This window comes from Xenopus tropicalis, chromosome 4 (genome assembly GCF_000004195.4).
Source record: "Xenopus tropicalis strain Nigerian chromosome 4, UCB_Xtro_10.0, whole genome shotgun sequence".
Classification (NCBI taxonomy): domain Eukaryota; kingdom Metazoa; phylum Chordata; class Amphibia; order Anura; family Pipidae; genus Xenopus; species Xenopus tropicalis.
Window position 1 is genome coordinate 19,725,994 of NC_030680.2, and position 25,820 is coordinate 19,751,813.

Below are 25,820 nucleotides of genomic sequence, written 5' to 3' on the forward strand. Positions count from 1 at the left end.
AGGGGAATATGGTGCATTTTTTCCTATTTCACTTGGGGGTTCCAAACCAGTAATTCCCCCCCCCCCCCAGTAATTCAATCCTTTAAATGCCTCAAGTCTCCAGTGCAGAATCTACTATACCATTAGGGAACCACATGAACTTTTCAATCCTGTGAGTTAATTTACCAGTCAGTTTGTAATGGGAGATTCCCCAAATCAGAATGCCAAACTGGAATCCTTACTATGCTTGCAGTACATTTATTTGCACAGTAACAAAACGATAAGGAAATAAAGGATTTATTTTAAATATAAAAAGGCATAAGAACAGTGTATAGAAAACCAGAGTAGAATCTGGAAGGGGATACAAATAATGTTCTTTATACCCAATGACATTTCCTTTTTTTAATTTAGCCTTTGCGTCGCCACAAGAGCAACTTCACAGTTCAGCTGCAATGAAATCGCAGAAAAAACAAAGCAAAAAAAACCCATTCCAACAGCACTTCCCATGTCTAGAGAAACTTATAGTGAGGGAGAAACACATCTTGCCTTTTTCTTACCCTTTTTTCTGTGTCTCAATAATTGCTTTAGATTTATATATACATCTTCTTTTAATAGTTACCTGTTATGGATAACATAATTGGGGTGCCATTTTTGGGCCCAACCCATGTTCCTGACCTAAATGTTAGGCCTGCTGCAGTCCACGGCACATGTGGTATAAAACTCCAGGCATGAGAATATAACACAAAGTTGAATAAAGCTCATTAGAGTGATGTTCATCTGCCAGCGAATGTGTGTATTTGTGTTCATTCCTTTCCCACAGTTACAGCCTTGTACAGATGTGGAACATGGCAGCCGTTGGTTCTCGGTCCCTGCTACCAGCCTTCTGTGTAAGGGATAATAATGGGCTCTGGCAGAGTTGGGGCAGGTATAGAGTGGTAAAGAAAATGAGCCTTGGACTTGTAAACAGAGAAAGTGGCCGACGGGCTGATGCTCAGCCCACGTGTTTATTGCGGATGGTGTCGCCTCCTTCTACTTCTATCTGTTCATAGAGCCACTTACGGTCACATCTACATTCAACGCCGCACTTGTTGGAGCCACATTTTTTGCAGGAATAGAAGCAGCCCAGGCAATCTTCATCCAGGCAGTCGCACAGATCCATCCCGTTGCAAATGAGAATCCCGTTGCTGTCGTATACTTTATTCTTAGAAGCAGCTGTTTGTCTGGAAGAGAAAGGATAACAATGGCACATCTCTGATAAATCAACCATGTTGATTGCAAAAGAGAATGACACAGCTGGGATAAAATAAGCAACTTTCTCTAATACAGCAAAACAAGACTATATTCCCAGGATGCACCACCGGCCTTTAGGGGTTGGTGGACAGGACCCTGTGCAAACAGTGTAAAAATTGTACATTGGTTATTTTATAGAAGTATCGCGGCACCCCGCGTGTGAGCGACTCTATGGCGGCACCCCGCGTGTGAGCGACTCTATGGCGGCACCCCGCGTGTGAGCGACTCTATGGCGGCACCCCGCGTGTGAGCGACTATCACAGCACCCCGCGTGTGAGCGACTATCACAGCACCCCGCGTGTGAGCGACTATCACAGCACCCCGCGTGTGAGCGACTATCACAGCACCCCGCGTGTGAGCGACTATCACAGCACCCCGCGTGTGAGCGACTCTATCTGTGTGTGACTGTATTGTGGCACCCTGTGTCACTGTACGGGGTAAACAACCCAAAGGCTAGCCATCATGCTGAAATGTTGGTATATTTAAAACAGAGATGAAGCCTTTTCATCAACTTTTTGGAAAAAATACACCTAGAAATACTGTTTAAATATATAGGTTTCAGCAGTCATGTAATGCGTAATGAAATAGCTTAGAGTGGGCCTAGTGCTATGTACTGTGCAACATTACTACTGTTCCACAAACTAATACCTGTTGAACAACCTTTACAAACAGTAACCACCACAGCAGGAAAAAGGCATCAAAGTGTTCTAAGGCAAGAGAAGAATGAAACCACTGGCAGCCCATGTTTGGCTTAGAGACACAAACCCTGAATTTGAGGCAGCGCTTTTTGTTTGCAGGCGTCTCTTCTCTCTTTTGCTGGTTTCGGGTGCAAACTCTGTTTGTTTTCCAGGATTCGCAAACTGCAAGGACTTCAAGGCTTTGGCTGCCCGCCCCTGGAACCAAAAAGAGAAGGGAAAAAAAAATAATTTTTCCTTTATGTAAACAGTTTTTGCCTTTTTCATACTTTTTAAAAAACACAGCTTGAATGCACCTCCAGTGAATTATGTCTAAATGTACAACACCTTCAGCTTGCAGAAAGGGTCCCTTAATACTTTACTGACAGGGTACCCGTTACATTATCTTCAGCCTTTCCCAGTCCCTGCACCGTGTTTATCCTCAGCCCAAGAATCAGCCCTTCCGGCTCAGCCTACGACTCGGTATAATTTACATCTTAGATCTAGATTCACATACACAGACCTGTGTTGTAATCAATTTAATGGAATAAAATATTTCTCTTTAATTGCATGAAAGCCCTTCCATGTGTCAGGAGGTTAATATAAATTAAGGGAGGCAAGGTCTTTTCAGGCCATAAGGTTCACAAGGAGCTTGGTGTGTAGTCTGAGAGAAGGAGATGCCTATTGACAAAAGGTTTGCTTGTGTAGGGGGAGTGGATTTCCTGGTATGCAGGAGTCTCCCCTTCTGGCAGGAGGTGGGCTCTGCAAGGACTACATAAAGCAGGGGTGGCCAATACATCAATCATGGTCCACCAGTCGATCCCCTGTGGATCACTGGTGGACTGTGATGAAGCCAGGGATGCAGAGGTGCTGTGTGAATGCGTACATACACTGCATTGTTGTGCACTCTTGTTGTGGTGACCCCCAACCATAAAATTATTCCTAAGACCATCGGAAATATGTATTTTCCGATGGTCTTAGGCAGGGGTCCCCAACCTTTTTTTTACTTGTGAGCAACATTCAAATGTAAAGAGAGTTGGGGAGCAACACAAGCATGAAAAAGGTATCTGGAAGTGCCAAAAAAGAGCTATAATTGGCTATTTGGAAGCCCCTATGTGGAATGGCAGCCTAAAGAAGGCTCTGTTTGTCTTTTCACTTGGTTTTATGCCACCAATACATGCCTCCAAGCCACGTTATCAAAAAATGAGCACCTGCTTTGAGGCCACTGGGAGCAACATCCAAGGGGTTGGGGAGCAACATGTTACTCATGAACCACTGGTTGGGGATTACTGGTCTTAGGCAACCCCTGTGAAAGGGGGGTCCCGACCCACTGATTGAGAACCTCTGTTCTAGAACGTTAAGTGCCCCCAAGCGCTATTAAACCCTGACCACTCCCAGTTACGCCCCATCCTGCCCCCAGTTACACACTCAGCTCAGCCTGTATATACAGTTGCTTTGGGTTTCAGGCTTTCACCATTAATTTGTGCACATACAATGCGGAATAGGAGGCTTGGCCAGTGTCGGGCTGGCCCCCAGGATAACAGGAAAACTCCCAGTGGGCCCTCCTGCCCCTCACCATTTGGCCTGTGTCATGGTCATTCCCTATTTCTGAATGGGAACAAAGGAGAAATAGAAGAATAGACACTAGCATGGAAATAAAAGAGACAAGGAGAATAAAAAGGTTGTGTAAGGAAACATTAGCTTGGAAAGTAGGACTGGGGTGTAAGGTTCTCTGGTGGCCCCTGGGTTCCCAGTACAACACTGAGCTGTTACTGTAGATGAGAGAAGGGCCAAAAGCACGAAACACTGGGCAGCCCATAACTCATACGCCATTATTTCCTTATGTTTATTCTTTTGTCATGAGCAAAACCCCCGAGCAAAGGCTGGAGACTTGAATGAAATAAGTGCAATTGAAAGACTTCTCTCCTGTTTACCTTCCCTTGATACTTCTTCCCTCCCTGTGCGTTCCCGCCGGTGCCCCCCGCACCCTGCTCCCGGGTAGCCGCCATGCTACGAGCCGACTCTCTCACTCACTGACGCACTCGCTAAACACAAACCATAGAGAGGAAATGAAGTCTAGCGGGAGGGTGTGGCTAAACCGGCCGACGGCTTTGGAACCTCCAGACTGTCTGTATGCATGTACGGACTCTATGGCCCGGCTGAGCGTTACCCTGGCAACCGTGACAGCTCTGTGGTTGTAGCTAGTACACTGTGCGGCTTGTCCGCGTTATGTGTGGGTTTTGTTATTGTAATGGTAATAAAATCGTTTTAGGGACACTAAATAAAAGCAGTCTATAGCCAAGGCTACAGGTGAGGTGGGCACAACTAAAATTTGAACTGTAAACCCAAACCAAATGTTCAGCTGAAAGTCCCAGCATCTCCCCTGCAGCTCCAAGTAGGCTACAACTCCCAGCATCCTCTCGACAGCCATGGGTAGGGCATATACTGGAAATACAGGGGCATATACTGGAAATACCTAATGGTTATTCCATAATATTTATATATTTTTTGTACTCTGATCTGTGCTCTTAGCCCTGTGATGTGGGATTCCAGGACAAGTACCCTAAAATCAACCTTGAATACACCCTTTATGAAAACCTGGGTATGAAGGGGGCAAGCACCTGTGTATAGCACCTGGGTATAGCACCTGTGTATAGCACCTGCTTATAGCACCTGGGTATATCACCTGGGTATAGCGCCTGGGTATAGCACCTGCGTATAGCGCCTGGGTATAGCACCTGCGTATAGCACCTGGGTATAGCACCTGCGTATAGCACCTGGGTATATCACCTGGGTATAGCACCTGGGTATAGCACCTGCGTATAGCACCTGGGTATATCACCTGGGTATAGCACCTGCGTATAGCACCTGGGTATATCACCTGCGTTTAGCACCTGCGTATAGCACCTGGGTATAGCACCTGCGTATAGCACCTGGGTATAGCACCTGCGTATAGCACCTGGGTATAGCACCTGTGTATAGCACCTGGGTATAGCACCTGCGAATTTGCACCTGCGTTAGCACCTGGGTATAGCACCTGGGTATAGCACCTGCGTATAGCACCTGGGTATAGCACCTGCGTATAACACCTGGATAGCACCTGCGTATAGCACCTGGGTATAGCACCTGGTATAGCACCTGCGTATAGCACCTGGGTATAGCACCTGCGTATAGCACCTGGGTATAGCACCTGGGTATAGCACCTGCGTATAGCACCTGGTATAGCACCTGGATATAGCACCTGGATATAGCACCTGGGTATAGCACCTGGGTATAGCACCTGGGTACAGCACCTGGGTACAGCACCTGGGTATAGCACCTGCCTATAGCACCTGCGTATAGCACCTGGGTATAGCACCTGGGTATAGCACCTGCGTATAGCACCTGGGTATAGCACCTGGGTATAGCACCAGTTCCACAAAAACAGGAGGAATGGCAGCTATAATGGGGGTGTCGGTGAAGGAGGCTTTGTAGGTCTTTACTGGGCAACATTTTGTATCTCTCAAATTGCGCTACTGGGGCAAACTGGGTGCATAACATGCCCTGGCTTTACCCCCATCATTTTTCGGCTAGGCCCGCTGGCAACCCTAGTCCCAAATGTTACATGAATTGGAGGCTTAATGGAAAAAGTGGGTTTCTGATGGCAGTTCTCCATGGGGGACTGTATTTTTGTCACCCCCTGAGGCATATACTGGAAATACCTAATGGTTATTCCATAATATTTATATATTTTTTGTATTCTGATCTGTGCTCTTAGCCCTGTGATGTGGGATTCCAGGACAAGTACCCTAAAATCAACCTTGAATACACCCTTTATGAAAACTCTGCCCCTTAGCGTTCTCTCGAACACAGTGGGGGCGTATATGAGAATGCTGAACACAGCTTAGGCAAAGCTGCCCACAGTGGCATAGGCCTAGTGATCTGGTTTGGCTATGTGATGCATTTAATGAATACTTAAAGTCATAGGCGGATTTTCAATAAGGCTAGGGGAGGCTAAGCCTCCCCAAACCTGCTTGGCATCTGTGCCTTGATTGGTTAATTTTGCTGTCTGTCAAGAAAGCTGTGCTCTGATTGGAGAATCCACAAGAAGAAAGATCCAATCAGAGCACAGCGAATCGGCTTGCAGGAACAGAAGATTTCCAGGACAGTGCAGAAACGGAGTGAGGTTTTTTTTTGTTTCTTACAAAACCAGCACATTATATACAGTGAGAAGCAGTGGGTACAGAGGGCAGATATTCAGGCCCTGGCACTATAACACTGGCACTGATACACAGCATTGACTCCACTGTAACTAAAATTGAAGAAAACAATGACAAAAGTAGAAAAAAAAAAGTAAGTGCAAAAAACAACAACAAATATATAAAAGCACAATGAGCTTTTTCAGGGGGAAAGAGTTAACTTACCATTCATCTGTTAGGGTAGGTGATAGGGATATTATAGATGTCAGGTCAGGCAAAAAAACAATTTAATTTCAACTAGTGGGTCAGCCTCTATAACTGTATAATACCTGTGTATAGCACCTGCGTATAGTACCTGGGTATAGTACCTGGGTATAGCACCTGGGTATAGCACCTGGGTATAGCACCTGGGTATAGCACCTGCATATAGCACCTGGGTATAGCACCTGCGTATAGTACCTGGGTATAGCACCTGGGTATAGTACCTGGGTATAGCACCTGTATATAGCACCTGGGTATAGTACCTGGGTATAGCACCTGCATATAGTACCTGGGTATAGCACCTAGGTATAGCACCTGGGTATAGCACTTGCATATAGTACCTGGGTATAGCATCTGGGTATAGCACCTGGGTATAGCACTTGCATATAGTACCTGGGTATAGCATCTGGGTATAGCACTTGCATATAGTACCTGGGTATAGCATCTGTGTATAGTACCTGCGTATAGCACCTGGGTATAGCACTTGCATATAGTACCTGGGTATAGTACCTGGGTATAGCACCTGCGTATAGTACCTGGGTATAGCACCTGGGTATAGCACCTGGGTATAGTACCTGGGTATAGCACTTGCATATAGTACCTGGGTATAGCACCTGCGTATAGCACCTGGGTATAGCACCTGGGTATAGTACCTGGGTATAGCACCTGCATATAGCACCTGGGTATAGCACCTGCATATAGTACCTGGGTATAGCACCTAGGTATAGCACCTGCGTATAGTACCTGGGTATAGCACCTGCGTATAGTACCTGGGTATAGCACTTGCATATAGTACCTGGGTATAGTACCTGGGTATAGCATCTGGGTATAGCACCTGGGTATAGCACTTGCATATAGTACCTGGGTATAGTACCTGGGTATAGCATCTGTGTATAGTACCTGGGTATAGCACCTGGGTATAGTACCTGTGTATAGTACCTGTGTATAGCACCTGGGTATAGCACCTGGGTATAGCACTTGCATATAGTACCTGGGTATAGTACCTGGGTATAGCATCTGGGTATAGCACCTGGGTATAGCACCTGGGTATAGCACCTGGGTATAGTACCTGGGTATAGCATCTGGGTATAGCACCTGGGTATAGCACTTGCATATAGTACCTGGGTATAGCATCTGGGTATAGCACCTGGGTATAGCACTTGCATATAGTACCTGGGTATAGTACCTGGGTATAGCATCTGTGTGTAGTACCTGTGTATAGTACCTGGGTATAGTACCTGGGTATAGCACCTGTGTATAGCACCTGTGGGAGTGGGATGAAATCTGCAGCAAAAGTTCAGAGTTGGTTCTTAGGTAAAGTTTACAGCTGCAGATTCTCATTTTCAGTCTTCATTTCTGCACTGCCCTTAGTTTGTAATATCTCCCGATCCCTGTCTGCATCTGTGCCTTGATTGGTCAATTTTGCTGTCTGTCAAGAAAGCTGTGCTCTGATTGGAGAATCCACAAGAAGAAAGATCCAATCAGAGCACAGCAAAACCGGCTTGGAGGAACATGAGATTTCCAGGACAGTGCAGAAATGGAGTGAGGGTTTCTTTTAAGGTGCCAACCAGGTTTGGCGAGGCTTAGCCTCTAGCCTTATTGAAAATCCGCCTATGCCCATCACCTTAATGTCCTGGCTTTCAAGTGACAACTATACACCATGGGATACTTGCAGCCCTTACCATTGATGCCAGTGGGAAGCACAACAATCAAATAACTTTTAATTTACAGTAGATTTGCCTGATGTACCAGTGAGTTAGTAAGTAACTTATGCTGACGTGCTCCCTATGTAGGCAGCTGTATCACACTGGGAGGGGTAATGCTATTTATGTAATGGAAAGTCTGAATATTGAATAGACTGCTTTATGAATAAAGTCATACAATAAAAATCTTACCCTCCCTGATGTTTTATATGTGAAAGTATAACTGTGTATCCTGCTAATACTTAGGCCTTGCACCGCACCATCCTGTTTTGACACAAGGGGGTCCTTTGGTGCCTCAGCTCCACCATTTTATGCCAATCATTTCTGTGTATTAGTGGCTTTTCCAGCACTGTGTATAGCAGCACGGCAGCATTTGTTGTCTCATTTATTTGGTCTCATTCGCTATTGCCCTGGGGTAATCTGTTTGGGACAAAGTGACCAAGTGCAGTGCAAATACTATGTAGCATTCACCTCTGTATGTGAGTAGAAGCTATCTAATAAATATTTTATATTTGGTCATCAGGAATGGAAACAACACAAGGAAGAAGGCTTATGTCCCACCCACAGTTGCTGTCACCCTCCCACCTGCCCCACCCACCTGGCAGGAAGCACCCACATTGAAGGACAGCCTGCCATTCTCTAGTACCCCCCATCCGCATCGCTGAGCAGTCCTGCACCCGTAGCCCACCTTCTTGCCTCTCCATGTACCTCAAGGCCTATTCTACAGCACCCGACCTACAGTCCGTCTCACCCTAGTGGTGTCGTTACCAAGTTGCCGTGGGCATCAATCCCCGCCTCTTACCCTCCCCAACCATCCATCAGACTCAATTCAAACCAATGGTTCCATCCCATTAGTACATCATGGCGTCCAATGAGCCTACAGTATCCGTACATGTGAGATCTCAAGAACGCTCGGAGGAATCAAAGATTCAGACTTATTTCAAAGAAGAATTTAAACACATGGCCTTGTGGTAAATATGCCATGGCACAAGAAATTAAGGATTTTTTTAAAAACTCATGTAGATGGGTGCAGTTTAAACAATGTTGAGCTATAAATAAAGAAAAACATTTGCACATTTGGTATAAATCGTCTTTGGTCCTGTTCTCTTCTTCTATAGTAAATCTAGACAGGTGACTTACAGGGGGAGGAGCCCAATTTCCCTCCTGCTATTTGTTTATCCAATTGCCTTCTAACTTGTGCAAGACACGACTACATTTGGGAAGCCATTCAGTGTACAGGTTTAGAGCAGAGAATGCACACTATGTCAGCAGTGTCCTAGTAAGGCATTTTTACCTTCACTGTCCTCATTAAGGAAACCACAAGGCAATGCTGGAAAAAAAATTTAAAAAAATTAAAAAAAAAAAGAAAAAATAGTAGTACATTCCCTTTCTTGAGCAACAGGAGGCCCAAAGTTTCCCAGAAGCCTTATACTTGATAGGCCTTATTTCTTATAGCTTAGTCCCCCCAGCTCTTGTGCCAAGTCATTGCTGCAGTCTCTATCTGCCTATGTGACAATAGTACTCAGCGCTAAACGGGTCCCTTTAAATGAAAACTTCTTTGTCATGTGCTGAAAGTTGCTTGCAGCTTCCTTACAGAGTCCACTTCAATAAGGCCTCAATACGTATCCAAAACAACCGTATAGGAAGCGCATGAAAAATAAAAACAATATAAAACAAAAAGTGTAAAAGGCTAAATATAAGATATTAGACCCTTAGTGTATGTGTAACACGCTAAAACCCTATAAAATGGGGATTTCAGTGAAATCGCGCAGCCACGTATGCTATCCCACTGGCGATTTACATTTTCGCCAGTGGGATGGCAATCCGGGGAGATTAGTCGCCCGCGAACAGGGAGTTTTGTTGCAGGCGACTAATCTCCCCGTGTGCCAGAGCCCTTAGGGGTGAATGAACTCCTCCTCCCCAACAATACAATAAAAAAGAGAAAAAAGTGTATATATTATATACACTTTAATCAGACTTGGGGTCATAAGAATACTTTGAAGGGCCATATCTGGCCCCTGGGGCCTCCAGTTGGACAGCTTAGACTTAACCCATTCAATGATTATGTGACCTAAGGGCTAAGTCTGATTCCCTGTCTCTTAGTTTAGTGGTACCTGTTGCCACATACCTGTTTGCTTTAGTTATAAAATACTGTGCTGCCAGGCCGGCCTTGAGGGATCTTGGGGTCCCATACTATTTAGCTAGCAGGCCCCTACCACCCTGGGTGCTCCAGCTATTGCTCCACCTTTTTCCTGTGTCCCCGGGACCCCAATTAAATAAAATGGCTTTTAAATCAAATGTTATGCCTCCCATGCCCCGAAATGTATTAACTACAGAACACACTAACCCTCTGATTGAACTGCCCCAACATTCCTTGTAGATTGTAAGCTCTTTTGGGCAGGGCTCTCTCCACCTCTTGTATCGGTTATTGATTGCTTTATATGTTACTCTGTATGTCCAATGTATGAAACCCACTTATTGTACAGCGCTGCAGGATATGTTGGCGGTTTATAAATAAATGTTGTTTATCCTGAAGAAAATGTGAGTGGTGCTTGCCGTGGCAAACCTCGTGCCCCAATATTACAATGTTTCCTTCAGTTCTCTGTGACAATTGCCCCTGCTGGGGCAATTAACCGCCCACCCCTCAGAAAAGTCATAGCACCCCATTTCCGAATAAGTCGCACGGCTTGACACCTCATTCACGGGTCTACGACAAATGGTGGTTAATTGCCCCCTGCTGGGGCAATTAACCGCCCACCCCTCAAAAAAGTCATAGCACCCCATTCCCGAATAAGCCGCATGGTTTGACACCTCATTCACGGGTCTACGACAAACGGTGGTTAATTGCCCCCTGCTGGAGCAATTAACTGCCCACCCCTAAGAAAAGTCATAGCACCCCATTCCCGAATAAGCCGCACGGTTTGACACCTCATTCATGGGTCTACAACAAACGGTGGTTAATTGCCCCCTGCTGGGGCAATTAACCCCCCACCCCTCAGGAAAGTCATAGCACCCCATTCCTGAATAAGCCGCACGGTTTGACACCTCATTCATGGGTCTACAACAAACGGTGGTTAATTGCCCCCTGCTGGGGCAATTAACCGCCCACCCCACAGAAAAGTCATAGCGCCCGCACGGTTTGACACCCCATTCATGGGTCTACGACAAACTAGTTATTCACCAAAATCCCCATTATAAGTCAATGGGGCAAATTTGGGGACCTCTCTTGCCCCGGAGGTAAAGCTTATACCCTTGTGCGGGGTATCTTCTGACACAGGTTGCAAACCTCTTCAAATATGGTAAATTTCACGTTTCTAAACAATTCCCTCTCTGCGCTACAATCCGTCAAATTTGGCCTCAATGTTAAGTCAATGGGATTCTTGGGCCAGTTAAGTTCTCTGTGACAATTGCCCCTGCTGGGGCAATTAACTGCCCACCCCTCAGAAAAGTCATAGCACCCCATTCCCGAATAAGCCACACGGTTTGACACCTCATTCATGGGTCTACGACAAACGGTTGTTAATTGCCCCCTACTGGGGCAATTAACCCCCCACCCCTCAGGAAAGTAATAGCACCCCATTCCTGAATAAGCCGCACGGTTTGACACCTGCTGGGGCAATTAACCGCCCACCCCACAGAAAAGTCATAGCACCCGCACGGTTTGACACCCCATTCATGGGTCTACGACAAACTAGTTATTCACCAAAATCCCCATTATAAGTCAATGGGGCAAATTTGGGGACCTCTCTTGCCCCGGGGGTAAAGCTTATACCCTTGTGCAGGGTATCTTCTGACACAGGTTGCAAACCTCTTCAAATATGGTAAATTTCACGTTTCTAAACAATTCCCTCTCTGCGCTACAATCCGTCAAATTTGGCCTCAATGTTAAGTCAATGGGATTCTTAGGCCGGTTAAGTTCTCTGTGACAATTGCCCCTGCTGGGGCAATTAACTGCCCACCCCTCAGAAAAGTCATAGCACCCCATTCCCGAATAAGCCACACGGTTTGACACCTCATTCATGGGTCTACGACAAACGGTGGTTAATTGCCCCCTGCTGGGGCAATTAACCGCCCACCCCTCAGAAAAGTCATAGCACCCATTCCCGAATAAGCCGCACGGTTTGACACCTCATTCATGGGTCTACGACAAACGGTGGTTAATTGCCCCCTGCTGGGGCAATTAACCCCCCACCCCTCAGGAAAGTCATAGCACCCCATTCCTGAATAAGCCGCACGGTTTGACACCTCATTCATGGGTCTACGACAAACGGTGGTTAATTGCCCCCTGCTGGGGCAATTAACCGCCCACCCCACAGAAAAGTCATAGCACCCGCACAGTTTGACACCCCATTCATGGGTCTACGACAAACTAGTTATTCACCAAAATCCCCATTATAAGTCAATGGGGCAAATTTGGGGACCTCTCTTTCCCCGGGGGTAAAGCTTATACCCTTGTGCGGGGTATCTTCTGACACAGGTTGCAAACCTCTTCAAATATGGTAAATTTCACGTTTCTAAACAATTCCCTCTCTGCGCTACAATCCGTCAAATTTGGCCTCAATGTTAAGTCAATGGGATTCTTGGGCCGGTTAAGTTCTCTGTGACAATTGCCCCTGCTGGGGCAATTAACTGCCCACCCCTCAGAAAAGTCATAGCACCCCATTCCCGAATTAGCCGCACGGTTTGACACCTCATTCATGGGTCTACGACAAACGGTGGTTAATTGCCCCCTGCTGGGGCAATTAACCGCCCACCCCTCAGAAAAGTCATAGCACCCATTCCCGAATAAGCCGCACGGTTTGACACCTCATTCATGGGTCTACGACAAACGGTGGTTAATTGCCCCCTGCTGGGGCAATTAACCCCCCACCCCTCAGGAAAGTCATAGCACCCAATTCCTGAATAAGCCGCACGGTTTGACACCTCATTCATGGGTCTACGACAAACGGTGGTTAATTGCCCCCTGCTGGGGCAATTAACCGCCCACCCCATAGAAAAGTCATAGCACCCGCACAGTTTGACACCCCATTCATGGGTCTACGACAAACTAGTTATTCACCAAAATCCCCATTATAAGTCAATGGGGCAAATTTGGGGACCTCTCTTTCCCCGGGGTAAAGCTTATACCCTTGTGCGGGGTATCTTCTGACAAAGGTTGCAAACCTCTTCAAATATGGTAAATTTCACGTTTCTAAACAATTCCCTCTCTGCGCTACAATCCGTCAAATTTGGCCTCAATGTTAAGTCAATGGGATTCTTAGGCCGGTTAAGTTCTCTGTGACAATTGCCCCTGCTGGGGCAATTAACCGCCCACCCCTCAGAAAAGTCATAGCACTTATTCCCAAATAAGACGCACGGTTTGACACCTCATTCATGGGTCTACGACAAACGGTGGTTAATTGCCCCCTGCTGGGGCAATTAACCCCCCACCACTCAGGAAAGTCATAGCACCCCATTCCTGAATAAGCCGCACGGTTTGACACCTCATTCATGGGTCTACGACAAACGGTGGTTAATTGCCCCCTGCTTGGGCAATTAACCGCCCACCCCACAGAAAAGTCATAGCACCCGCACAGTTTGACACCCCATTCATGGGTCTACGACAAACTAGTTATTCACCAAAATCCCCATTATAAGTCAATGGGGCAAATTTGGGGACCTCTCTTGCCCTGGGGGTAAAGCTTATACCCTTGTGCGGGGTATCTTCTGACACAGGTTGCAAACCTCTTCAAATATGGTAAATTTCACGTTTCTAAACAATTCCCTCTCTGCGCTACAATCCGTCAAATTTGGCCTCAATGTTAAGTCAATGGGATTCTTGGGCCGGTTAAGTTCTCTGTGACAATTGCCCCTGCTGGGGCAATTAACCGCCCACCCCTCAGAAAAGTCATAGCACCCCATTCCCGAATAAGCCGCACGGTTTGACACCTCATTCATGGGTCTACGACAAACGGTGGTTAATTGCCCCCTGCTGGGGCAATTAACCCCCCACCCCTCAGGAAAGTCATAGCACCCCATTCCTGAATAAGCCACACGGTTTGACACCTCATTCATGGGTCTATGACAAACGGTGGTTAATTGCCCCCTGCTGGCACTGCCATAAGTCTGGCGCCGCCATAAGTCCGACGCCGCCATAAGTCCGACGCCGCCATAAGTCCTACGCCGCAATAAGTCTGATGCCGCCATAAGTCCGACGCCGCCATAAGTCCGACGCCGCCATAAGTCCGACGCCGCCATAAGTCCGACGCCGCCATAAGTCCGACGCCGCCATAAGTCCGACGCCGCCATAAGTCCGACGCCGCCATAAGTCCGACGCCGCCATAAGTCCGACGCCGCCATAAGTCTGACGCTGCAATAAGTCTGATGGCTGACGGTTGGTACTTGCCTGGGAGAGACCACAGGCTGAAGTAAGGGAGACAGTAATGATTGTCTTTAATTGCTCTGCTCCCCAGTTTAGTTTTAACTGTCACTTGGTTGCTAGGGTCCCACTTACATGTGTAGCAAACTTGCAGCCAATCACAGTGGGAATAGGAAAGCACATTGGCCGCACGGCTTACTGTCAGTTAAAATAACGGTTTTTCTCACTTTCATTTCTGGCATCAGAGGTAAGTGGAGCGCGCCACACGCTGGGGGGGGACATTTCAGGAAAATAATGGCATAAATGCATAAAATGGCTATGTAATTGCGTCACTAGGTAGCGCCTGGGATATTGGCGTTGGTTTTGCACATATTCGGTCAGTTTAATAAATATAAAATGGGATTATGGGAGGGTTGGGGTTGGGGAGCAGGGAGACTACAAACCTCTCAGGATAAATACAAGGAAAACATCATATTTGGGGTTCAGATTCATCTTCTAATATTAATATTCACATTTCCCTGTATTTTTATGTGTATTTTAAAATGTATAAGTTGAAAACTTATTGGGGAAAAGTCTGGAATGTCCCATTGTCCCACCCACTAACGGGCGCTCTGGTTTGGGGGACAGTTGGGCACTTGGTCTTCAGGTTCCACTTCTAATGCTATTAATACTCCTATTTCTCTCTGTATCTCACTTTGTATATTAAATTACTTTCTGTAAATGATATTTAGGGAGAAATCTCAGAGTTGTCACTTCCCAGCCACTAATGCTGCCTGAGGCTGGTGACAGTTAATGACAGTTAATGACAGTTAATGGCAGCCATTGCTTTCCTCTGATCTGAAACTTACAATGCTTATTCAAAATATACCCATGGTGAAACAGTCATTTCAGTTAGAGTTGGAAAAGGATTTAAATATAGAAATAAACAAGCGGGATTGGGAGAAAATCTTTTCTACAATACATAAATCTTTACGGGCTGTGCGGGTGAGAGAAATGAATTATAAATTGGCCACTAGATGGCATTACACTCCAGTAAAGTTAAAGAAAATGTAGAGTGATAGCTCAGATTTATGCTGGAGATGTGGGCTTGATATAGGAACCCATCCACATATCTGGTATACTTGCCCTATCTTAAGACAATTCTGGGCGAAAATTATTTCAGCTATATTTAATATTACTCGGATTGTACTATAAGACACAGAGGTTTCAATGATTCTCTTATATTTCACTCCCCGGGAAAAGTCAGTTTTATCCGACCCACTTACTCTTCATTTACTCCATGCAGCGAAAACCTTGATCCCTCGCAACTGGAAATCGGTGACACCCCCGTCTTATGCGGAGTGGGTTAACCTAGTGGAAGATACTAGAAAAATGGAAGAAATTTCCCACATTTTGCATAAAACGAGCACGCACTTAGAAACATTGTTTCTCACACTTTTTTTGATTAGTATACTAGGATAGATAGAGAAACCATTGACAATAACGAAATTGCATGATAGATGTACTGCGCAGGTTAATATACACTTGTTGCCAGGAACTGAGGTTAAAGAAGCTGTTTTTGGTTTGGTCTACGCTATGTCTTGAATGTTCCATCCCCCCCTTTTATCCTTCTGTATCCCCTATATTTGTTCAGAAAAAAAATAAAGAGAGAATAAAAAAAAAAAAAAAAAAAAAAGAAACTTACAATGCTCCCTCCATCCTCCTATCAGACCTGCGGCCTGTAGTCCTATAACTGTCACTGGCCTACATGTCCCAGCATCCCCTATCAGACCTGCAGCCTGTAGTCCTATAACTGTCACTGACCTACATGTCCCAGCATCCCCTATCAGACCTGCAGCCTGTAGTCCTATAACTGTCACTGACCTACATGTCCCAGCATCCCCTATCAGACCTGCAGCCTGTAGTCCTATAACTGTAATTGGCCTACATGTCCCAGCATCCCCCTATCAGACCCGCAGCGTGTAGTCCTATAACTGTAATTGGCCTACATGTCCCAGCATCCCCTATCAGACCTGCCAGCCTGTAGTCCTATAACTGTCACTGACCTACATGTCCCAGCATCCCCTATCAGACCTGCAACCTGTAGTCCTATAACTGTAATTGGCCTACATGTCCCAGCATCCCCTATCAGACCTGCAGCCTGTAGTCCTATAACTGTAATTGGCCTACATGTCCCAGCATCCCCTATCAGACCCGCAAGCCTGTAGTCCCTATAACTGTAATTGGCCTACATGTCCAGCATCCCCTATCAGACCTGCAGCCTGTAGTCCCTATAACTGTCACTGACCTACATGTCCCAGCATCCCCTATCAGACCTGCAGCCTGTAGTCCTATAACTGTCACTGACCTACATGTCCCAGATCCCCTATCAGACCTGCAGCCTGTAGTCCTATAACTGTAATTGGCCTACATCTCCCAGCATCCCCTATCAGACCTGCAGCTGTAGTCCTATAACTGTCAATGACCTACATGTCCCAGCATCCCCTATCAGACCTGCAGCCTGTAGTCCTATAACTGTAATTGGCCTACATGTCCGCAGCATCCCCTATCAGACCTGCAGCCTGTAGTCCTATAACTGTCACTGACCTACATGTCCCAGCATCCCCTATCAGACCTGCAGCCTGTAGTCCTATAACTGTCACTGACCTACATGTCAGCATCCCCTATCAGACCCGCAGCCTGTAGTCCTATAACTGTAATTGCCTACATGTCCCAGCATCCCCTATCAGACCCGCAGCCTGTAGTCCTATAACTGTAATTGGACTACATGTCCCAGCATCCCCTATCAGACCTGCAGCCTGTAGTCCTATAACTGTCACTGACCTACATGTCCCAGCATCCCCTATCAGACCTGCAGCCTGTAGTCCTATAACTGTCACTGACCTACATGTCCCAGCATCCCCTATCAGAACCTGCAGCCTGTAGTCCTATAACTGTAATTGGCCTACATCTCCCAGCATCCCCTATCAGACCTGCAGGCCTGTAGTCCTATTAACTGTCAATGACCTACATGTCCCAGCATCCCCTATCAGACCTGCAGCCTGTAGTCCTATAACTGTAATTGGCCTACATGTCCCAGCATCCCCTATCAGACCTGCAGCCTGTAGTCCTATAACTGCCACTGACCTACATGTCCCAGCATCCCCTATCAGACCTGCAACCTGTAGTCCTATAAATGTAATTGGCCGACATGTCCCAGCATCCCCTATCAGACCTGCAGCCTGTAGTCCTATAACTGTAATTGGCCTACATGTCCCAGCATCCCCTATCAGACCTGCAGCCTGTAGTCCTATAACTGTCACTGGCCGACATGTCCCAGCATCCCCTATCAGACCCTGCAAGCCTGTAGTCCTATAACTGTCACTGACCTACATGTCCCAGCATCCCCTATCAGACCTGCAGCCTGTAGTCTATAACTGTAATTGGCCTACATGTCCCAGCATCCCCTTTCAGACCTGCAGCCTGTAGTCCTATAACTGTCACTGACCTACATGTCCCAGCATCCCCTATCAGACCTGCAGCCTGTAGTCCTATAACTGTAATTGGCCTACATGTCCCAGCATCCCCTATCAGACCCGCAGCCTGTAGTCCTATAACTGTAATTGGCCTACATGTCCCAGCATCCCCTATCAGACCTGCAGCCTGTAGTCCTATAACTGTCACTGACCTACATGTCCCAGCATCCCCTATCAGACCTGCAGCCTGTAGTCCTATAACTGTCACTGACCTACATGTCCCAGCATCCCCTATCAGACCTGCAGCCTGTAGTCCTATAACTGTAATTGGCCTACATCTCCCAGCATCCCCTATCAGACCTGCAGCCTGTAGTCCTATAACTGTCAATGACCTACATGTCCCAGCATCCCCTATCAGACCTGCAGCCTGTAGTCCTATAACTGTAATTGGCCTACATGTCCCAGCATCCCCTATCAGACCTGCAGCCTGTAGTCCTATAACTGCCACTGACCTACATGTCCCAGCATCCCCTATCAGACCTGCAACCTGTAGTCCTATAAATGTAATTGGCCGACATGTCCCAGCATCCCCTATCAGACCTGCAGCCTGTAGTCCTATAACTGTAATTGGCCTACATGTCCCAGCATCCCCTATCAGACCTGCAGCCTGTAGTCCTATAACTGTCACTGACCTACATGTCCCAGCATCCCCTATCAGACCTGCAGCCTGTAGTCCTATAACTGTAATTGGCCTACATCTCCCAGCATCCCCTATCAGACCAGCAGCCTGTAGTCCTATAACTGTCACTGACCTACATGTCCCAGCATCCCTTATCAGACCTGCAGCCTGTAGTCCTATAACTGTAATTGGCCTACATTTCCCAGCATCCCCTATCAGACCTGCAGCCTGTAGTCCTATAACTGTCACTGACCTACATGTCCCAGCATCCCCTATCAGACCTGCAGCCTGTAGTCCTATAACTGTAATTGGCCTACATGTCCCAGCATCCCCTATCAGACCTGCAGCCTGTAGTCCTATAACTGTCACTGACCTACATGTCCCAGCATCCCCTATCAGACCTGCAGCCTGTAGTCCTATAACTGTCACTGACCTACATGTCCCAGCATCCCCTATCAGACCTGCAGCCTGTAGTCCTATAACTGTAATTGGCCTACATGTCCCAGCATCCCCTATCAGACCTGCAGCCTGTAGTCCTATAACTGTAATTGGCCTACATGTCCCAGCATCCCCTATCAGACCTGCAGCCTGTAGTCCTATAACTGTAATTGGCCTACATGTCCCAGCATCCCCTATCAGACCTGCAGCCTGTAGTCCTATAACTGTCACTGGCCTACATGTCCCAGCATCCCCTATCAGACCTGCAGCCTGTAGTCCTATAACTGTAATTGGCCTACATGTCCCAGCATCCCCTATCAGACCTGCAGCCTGTAGTCCTATAACTGTCACTGACCTACATGTCCCAGCATCCCCTATCAGACCTGCAGCCTGTAGTCCTATAACTGTCACTGACCTACATGTCCCAGCATCCCCTATCAGACCTGCAGCCTGTAGTCCTATAACTGTCACTGACCTACATGTCCCAGAAACGAGAGGAATGGTTATTCTGGCCTTACCTTTAATACTTCCCTGCAGATGTAGCCAATCCAGGGCTCCTTCAGGGATTGGCCGTTGTTGTTGCTGAGATCATGGAGGGAGCCTCCCTCACAGAACTCAAGAACAACCTGCAATAGAAAGAAATGGTGTCAGGCCGGGGATTATATCTCCTCCAATGGAGATCTCTTTGGCACAAGAGGGAGGAACAAGATACAGCAAATAATTCCTTACTTCCAGGAACTCCGATTGGCCCTCCCGCAGTGGAGCCTGGTAATAGGCTCCGTGGAAATCGGCGACGTTCTTGTGGCCGCCGAACTGCCGGAGAAACCTCAGCTCCCTGCGCACCGACTCCTCATCCTGGGGTGGAATAATAAAAAAAAACCTTTAGCTCCCATAGGCAACCCCACCAATAGGAATGATTATGGAGAATGGAACTAGAAAGATTCCCTACCCAGCTGATGTTCGCCATCTTCACAGCCACCACTCCTCTTCGATGATGGAGACCCTGTAACACAGACAGAAAGGTGTCACTTACATTCAAGAAAGGGCCCCATGTGGCCCCAAAACAGCAGTCTGATATGCCTGCCTAAAGCAGCCCAATGTGTGATGAGCCGGTGTTTGTTCTTTAGGCTCAGGGCACAGAACTATCTGGTTATTAGCGATTGGGATCCTGGGCACAGCAGGGGCAGCACTTTCACCCCTGACCCCTTACCTTGTAAACGGCTGCAGTGCCGCCCTGTCCGAGGAGCACACCCTTGGTCAGCCGACCATCAGGAGGCTGGAAAATAGAATAAAAGGGGGATTTTATTGATAACATAATATTCCCGGGGTACAAAACCTGCAGCCCCTACAGCAGTAGCAGTGAGTGGGGCACAGTTTTACCCTCTTTTTTACTCACCTTATAAATCTCGGAGAGGGGTCTGGATCCTGCTTCTCGCTGAGGGAAAAGAGAAAGATTCTGTTACATTCTATACTCTGTACATCCAGACCCTTCATTCAAATGTAACCATAGCGGCTCCCTTACCTTCCTCCAGGGGGCGCAGGATAGCATTGCGCCCCAGTCTTCTTGCTCTTAAAAGAGCAGTTGGGTAAAAAAAGAGATATCAGCAGACGTCTATGGAAGATGTTATTTCCTAAGAAACGTCAAAAATGAGTTGGAAACTCGCTGAATATCTCTAAAAAAAAGACAAAAAATCTCGCCAAAGTCGCTCAGAATCGCTCGTAATCGCTCGTAATCGCTCACAATTTTCACTTTATGGGGAGAAGGAAAAAAGAGATTGTGAGCTCATATGTACCGGCCCTCTCTGCTACACACATCAGGATACACTGCCTTATATAAGTACTCACACCCTCGACCAGTTCTCCCATTTTACAAACAGACCCTAAATGAATATGTTGTTCAGTCAAAATTGTGAAATGATATTTTTCTGCAATGTGACACTGTCTCAGGTTGGTATCCTAAACATACCCCCAACTGTCCCGCTTTTCGCGGACAGTCCCGCTTTTTATGGCGCGTCCCGCTGTCCCGGATAGTTCCATGAATGTCCCGCATTGCGGGACATTCATGGAACTATCCAGCACAGCGGGATCCGCAGGCTGGAGATGTTCATCCTTCGTCGGCTGCTTCGTTATCCGACTGTCTCTTTCTCCGCTTCTAAAGCAAAATAGTAGGAGGAAGGGAGGGAAAGGGGCGTAGCTGGGCAGAGGGAGGGGCGGGGCCGGAGAAGGAGATTGAGTCCCAGAGCTGCGCTACCAGCTGCCCTGGAACTCTGGGGTAACTGAAGGACTAAAGTGGTAGAATAGGGGGGCAGAGAGTGCGGGGCAGAGTCTCAGAGGGGAAAGTTCGGGGGCAGTGCGGCTGCTGAGGGTGTGTGGGGCACAGTGTACAGAGCGGCCGGTAGGGGGCACTGTACTTACTGAGGTTTATTTAGGGGGGACTTGGCTAAAGATAGGGTTGTATGGGGGCACTGTACTTACTGAGGTTTATTTAGGGGGGCACTTGGCTAAAGATAGGGTTGTATGGGGGCACTGTACTTACTGAGGTTTATTAAGGGGGGCACTTGGCTAAAGATAGGGTTGTATGGGGGCACTGTACTTACTGAGGTTTATTAAGGGGGGCACTTGGCTAAAGATAGGGTTGTATGGGGGCACTGTACTTACTGAGGTTTATTTAGGGGGGCACTTGGCTAAAGATAGGGTTGTATGGGGACTGTACTTACTGAGGTTTATTTAGGGGGCACTTGGCTAAAGATAGGGTTGTATGGGGGCACTGTACTTACTGAGGTTTATTTAGGGGGGCACTTGGCTAAAGATAGGGTTGTATGGGGGCACTGTACTTACTGAGGTTTATTTAGGGGGCACTTGGCTAAAGATAGGGTTGTATGGGGGCACTGTACTTACTGAGGTTTATTTAGGGGGGACTTGGCTAAAGATAGGGTTGTATGGGGGCACTGTACTTACTGAGGTTTATTTAGGGGGGCCTTGGCTAAAGATAGGGTTGTATGGGGGCACTGTACTTACTGAGGTTTATTTAGGGGGCACTTGGCTAAAGATAGGGTTGTATGGGGACACTGTACTTACTGAGGTTTATTTAGGGGGGCACTTGGCTAAAGATAGGTTGTATGGGGGCACTGTACTTACTGAGGTTTATTTAGGCGGGGCAACTTGGCTAAGATAGGGTGTATGGGGGCACTGTGGTTAGAAGGTATACAGGGGGCAGTGTGCTATAGAGCCTGGCACATGGCTGGGGAGGGGTAAATTGGGGGCACAGTGAGTGGGTTATTGGGGGACAAGTTGTACAGGACAAAGGGGGCACTTTGTATTAGGGCAGCACTGGGTGCTGAGTATATTGGGCAGTGTATGAAAGGCAGATATAGGGTGGCACTGGGTATAGGGGCAGTGTATAAGGGTATTACTTGGCACTGGGTGACAGGGCAGTGTATAGGGTATTACTTGGCACTGGGTACAGGGGCAGTGTATAGGGTATTACTTGTCACTGGGTAATAGGGGGCAGTGTATAGGGTATTACTTGGCACCGGGTATAGGGGCAGTTATAGTGGGTATTACTTGGCACCGGGTAAAGGGGCAGTGTATTAGGGGTAATTACTTGGACCCGGTTAGGGGCAGTGTATAGGGTATTACTTGGCACTGGGTATAGGGGCAGTGTATAGGGTATTACTTGGCACTGTGTATTGGGGGTACTGTATTGTGGGCTACTGTGTATTGTGGGCTACTGTGTATTGTGGGCTACTGTATATTGGGGGCACTGTGTATTGTGGGCACTGTGTATTGGGGGCTACTGTGTATTGTGGGCTACTGTGTATTGGGGGCTACTGTGTATAGGGGGCTACTGTGTATGGGGGGGATAAACTGGTACTTAGTTAAAACTCACTTATAACTGACTGCCTGCTCTCTAAATTTGTATTTTAATGTAGGAGTTGCTATATTGTTTTCCTTAGGTCGTTCAGTATGAGGGTATAGCACATTTTTGTGCACCCGCCATTTGATCTATATAAAAGGAGAGATTTTTTTTAAATGGGGTGTGTTAATTGGGGCGTGGTCAAAAAATTGCCGCGCTGCGCGCGCGCCGAGTCTTTTTGTCCCTCTTTTCATTTTTCAAATGTTGGGAGGTATGTCCTAAACATAAATCTGTGCAATAACAACATATAAGGTGAAGTTCCCCTTGAAATGAGAGTGAAACAGGTTGCAGCATTGCCCTGTATTTGGCACCATCCCTCCTCCCTTCTATTATAACATGAGGCCCAGTCCCTGCTGATGGGGAGCAGCCTCACAGCAGCACGATATCCCCACCATACTTTATTGGTCACAAACAACTGAGCGCCATAGGTTGGAGATCTGACAGGGAAGCAGGGAGCCGTAGCAACAGCTGGGGGGCCACAGGTTGGGGAACTGACACTGTTATACTCCAATGCGCTCCTGTCATGCCTGGCACTATACATGGCACCCAGCTGTAAGGAGCGGCTGATGGGGCAGATGTGCCATCTTGTACTGACCTCCTACCTGCCTAATATATATAGGAGCAAAATAACTGTGGGCAAATCTCTGGGCAGAGCAGAACTTCTAGGAAACAAATGGCCGGATAGTGAGGGGACCTGCTGATCTGTTCCCATCTAAATCTCACCCGTCTGTAAAATAATATCTGATCATTTGCCCCTTTAAATCCCCCCCAGCTTTTAGGGGTTCCCATGAGAATGGGCATAGATAAAGCAGGGCCTTTGGGTAGTGGTATATGCCAGTTGTGATTGGTGGGGGCCCTCCTGTTAGAGATCATGGCTACATAACATGAAGCGCTCAGCTGTTACTAGAACTCCCACAATCCCTTGCTCCAGCCCATGTGATGCCATCATTAATAGGAAAAGATACTGAGAGTCTGAGTGTTAAACAGAATGTACCAATACATATAGGACTACAGGCTGCAGGTCTGATAGGGGATGCTGGGACATGTAGGTCAGTGACAGTTATAGGACTACAGGCTGCAGGTCTGATAGGGGATGCTGGGACATGTAGGTCAGTGACAGTTATAGGACTACAGGCTGCAGGTCTGATAGGGGATGCTGGGACATGTAGGTCAGTGACAGTTATAGGACTACAGGCTGCAGGTCTGATAGGGGATGCTGGGACATGTAGGCCAATTACAGTTATAGGACTACAGGCTGCAGGTCTGATAGGGGATGCTGGGACATGTAGGTCAGTGACAGTTATAGGACTACAGGCTGCAGGTCTGATAGGGGATGCTGGGACATGTAGGTCAGTGACAGTTATAGGACTACAGGCTGCAGGTCTGATAGGGGATGCTGGGACATGTAGGCCAATTACAGTTATAGGACTACAGGCTGCAGGTCTGATAGGGGATGCTGGGACATGTAGGTCAGTGACAGTTATAGGACTACAGGCTGCAGGTCTGATAGGGGATGCTGGGACATGTAGGCCAAATACAGTTATAGGACTACAGGCTGCAGGTCTGATAGGGGATGCTGGGAGATGTAGGTCAGTGACAGTTATAGGACTACAGGCTGCAGGTCTGATAGGGGATGCTGGGACATGTAGGTCAGTGACAGTTATAGGACTACAGGCTGCAGGTCTGATAGGGATGCTGGGACATGTAGGTCAGTGACAGTTATAGGACTACAGGCTGCAGGTCTGATAGGGGATGCTGGACATGTAGGTCAGTGACAGTTATAGGACTACAGGCTGCAGGTCTGATAGGGGATGCTGGGACATGTAGGCCAATTACAGTTATAGGACTACAGGCTGCAGGTCTGATAGGGGATGCTGGGACATGTAGGTCAGTGACAGTTATAGGACTACAGGCTGCAGGTCTGATAGGGGATGCTGGGACATGTAGCCAAATACAGTTATAGGACTACAGGCTGCAGGTCTGATAGGGGATGCTGGGAGATGTAGGTCAGACAGTTATAGGACTACAGGCTGCAGGTCTGATAGGGGATGCTGCCTGACATTAGTCATACAGTATAGGGACACAGCTGCTCGAATAGGGACGGGACATGTAGGTCAGTGACAGTTAAGACTACAGGCTGCAGGTCTGATAGGGGATGCTGGGACATGTAGGTCAGTGACAGTTATAGGACTACAGGCTGCAGGTCTGATAGGGGATGCTGGGACATGTAGGCCAATTACAGTTATAGGACTACAGGCTGCAGGTCTGATAGGGGATGCTGGGACATGTAGGTCAGTGACAGTTATAGGACTACAGGCTGCAGGTCTGATAGGGGATGCTGGGACATGTAGGTCAGTGACAATTAGGACTACAGGCTGCAGGTCTGATAGGGGATGCTGGGACATGTAGGCCAATGACAGTTATAGGACTACAGGCTGCAGGTCTGATAGGGGATGCTGGGACATGTAGGCCAATTACAGTTATAGGACTACAGGCTGCAGGTCTGATAGGGGATGCTGGGACATGTAGGTCAGTGACAGTTATAGGACTACAGGCTGCAGGTCTGATAGGGGATGCTGGGACATGTAGGTCAGTGACAGTTATAGGACTACAGGCTGCAGGTCTGATAGGGGATGCTGGGACATGTAGGTCATTACAGTTATAGGACTACAGGCTGCAGGTCTGATAGGGGATGCTGGGACATGTAGGTCAGTGACAGTTATAGGACTACAGGCTGCAGGTCTGATAGGGAGTGCTGGGACATGTAGGCCAATTACAGTTATAGGACTACAGGCTGCAGGTCTGATAAGGGGATGCGGACATAGGCAGCTACAGTATAGCGACTACAGCTGCGGTTGATAGGCATCTGGAAAGTGGCCAATTACAGTA

At 47.4% G+C, this 25,820-nt stretch overlaps 1 protein-coding gene across 2 annotated transcripts in view; it reads right to left on the reverse strand.

Annotated features, from left to right (window-relative positions):
- Window positions 1-221: 221 nt before the first annotated feature.
- Window positions 222-25,820, reverse strand: part of arl14ep (ADP ribosylation factor like GTPase 14 effector protein) — a 63,379-nt gene continuing 37,780 nt past the window's right edge. Inside the window, 3 exon segments of one of the 2 annotated variants that reach the window (NM_001113038.1) lie at window positions 261-1,199; window positions 2,035-2,162; window positions 3,878-3,988. In NM_001113038.1, the coding sequence (NP_001106509.1) occupies window positions 971-1,199; window positions 2,035-2,162; window positions 3,878-3,952 (432 nt within the window). In that variant the 5' untranslated portion in view covers window positions 3,953-3,988 and the 3' untranslated portion in view covers window positions 261-970. 2 annotated transcript variants of the gene reach the window in all.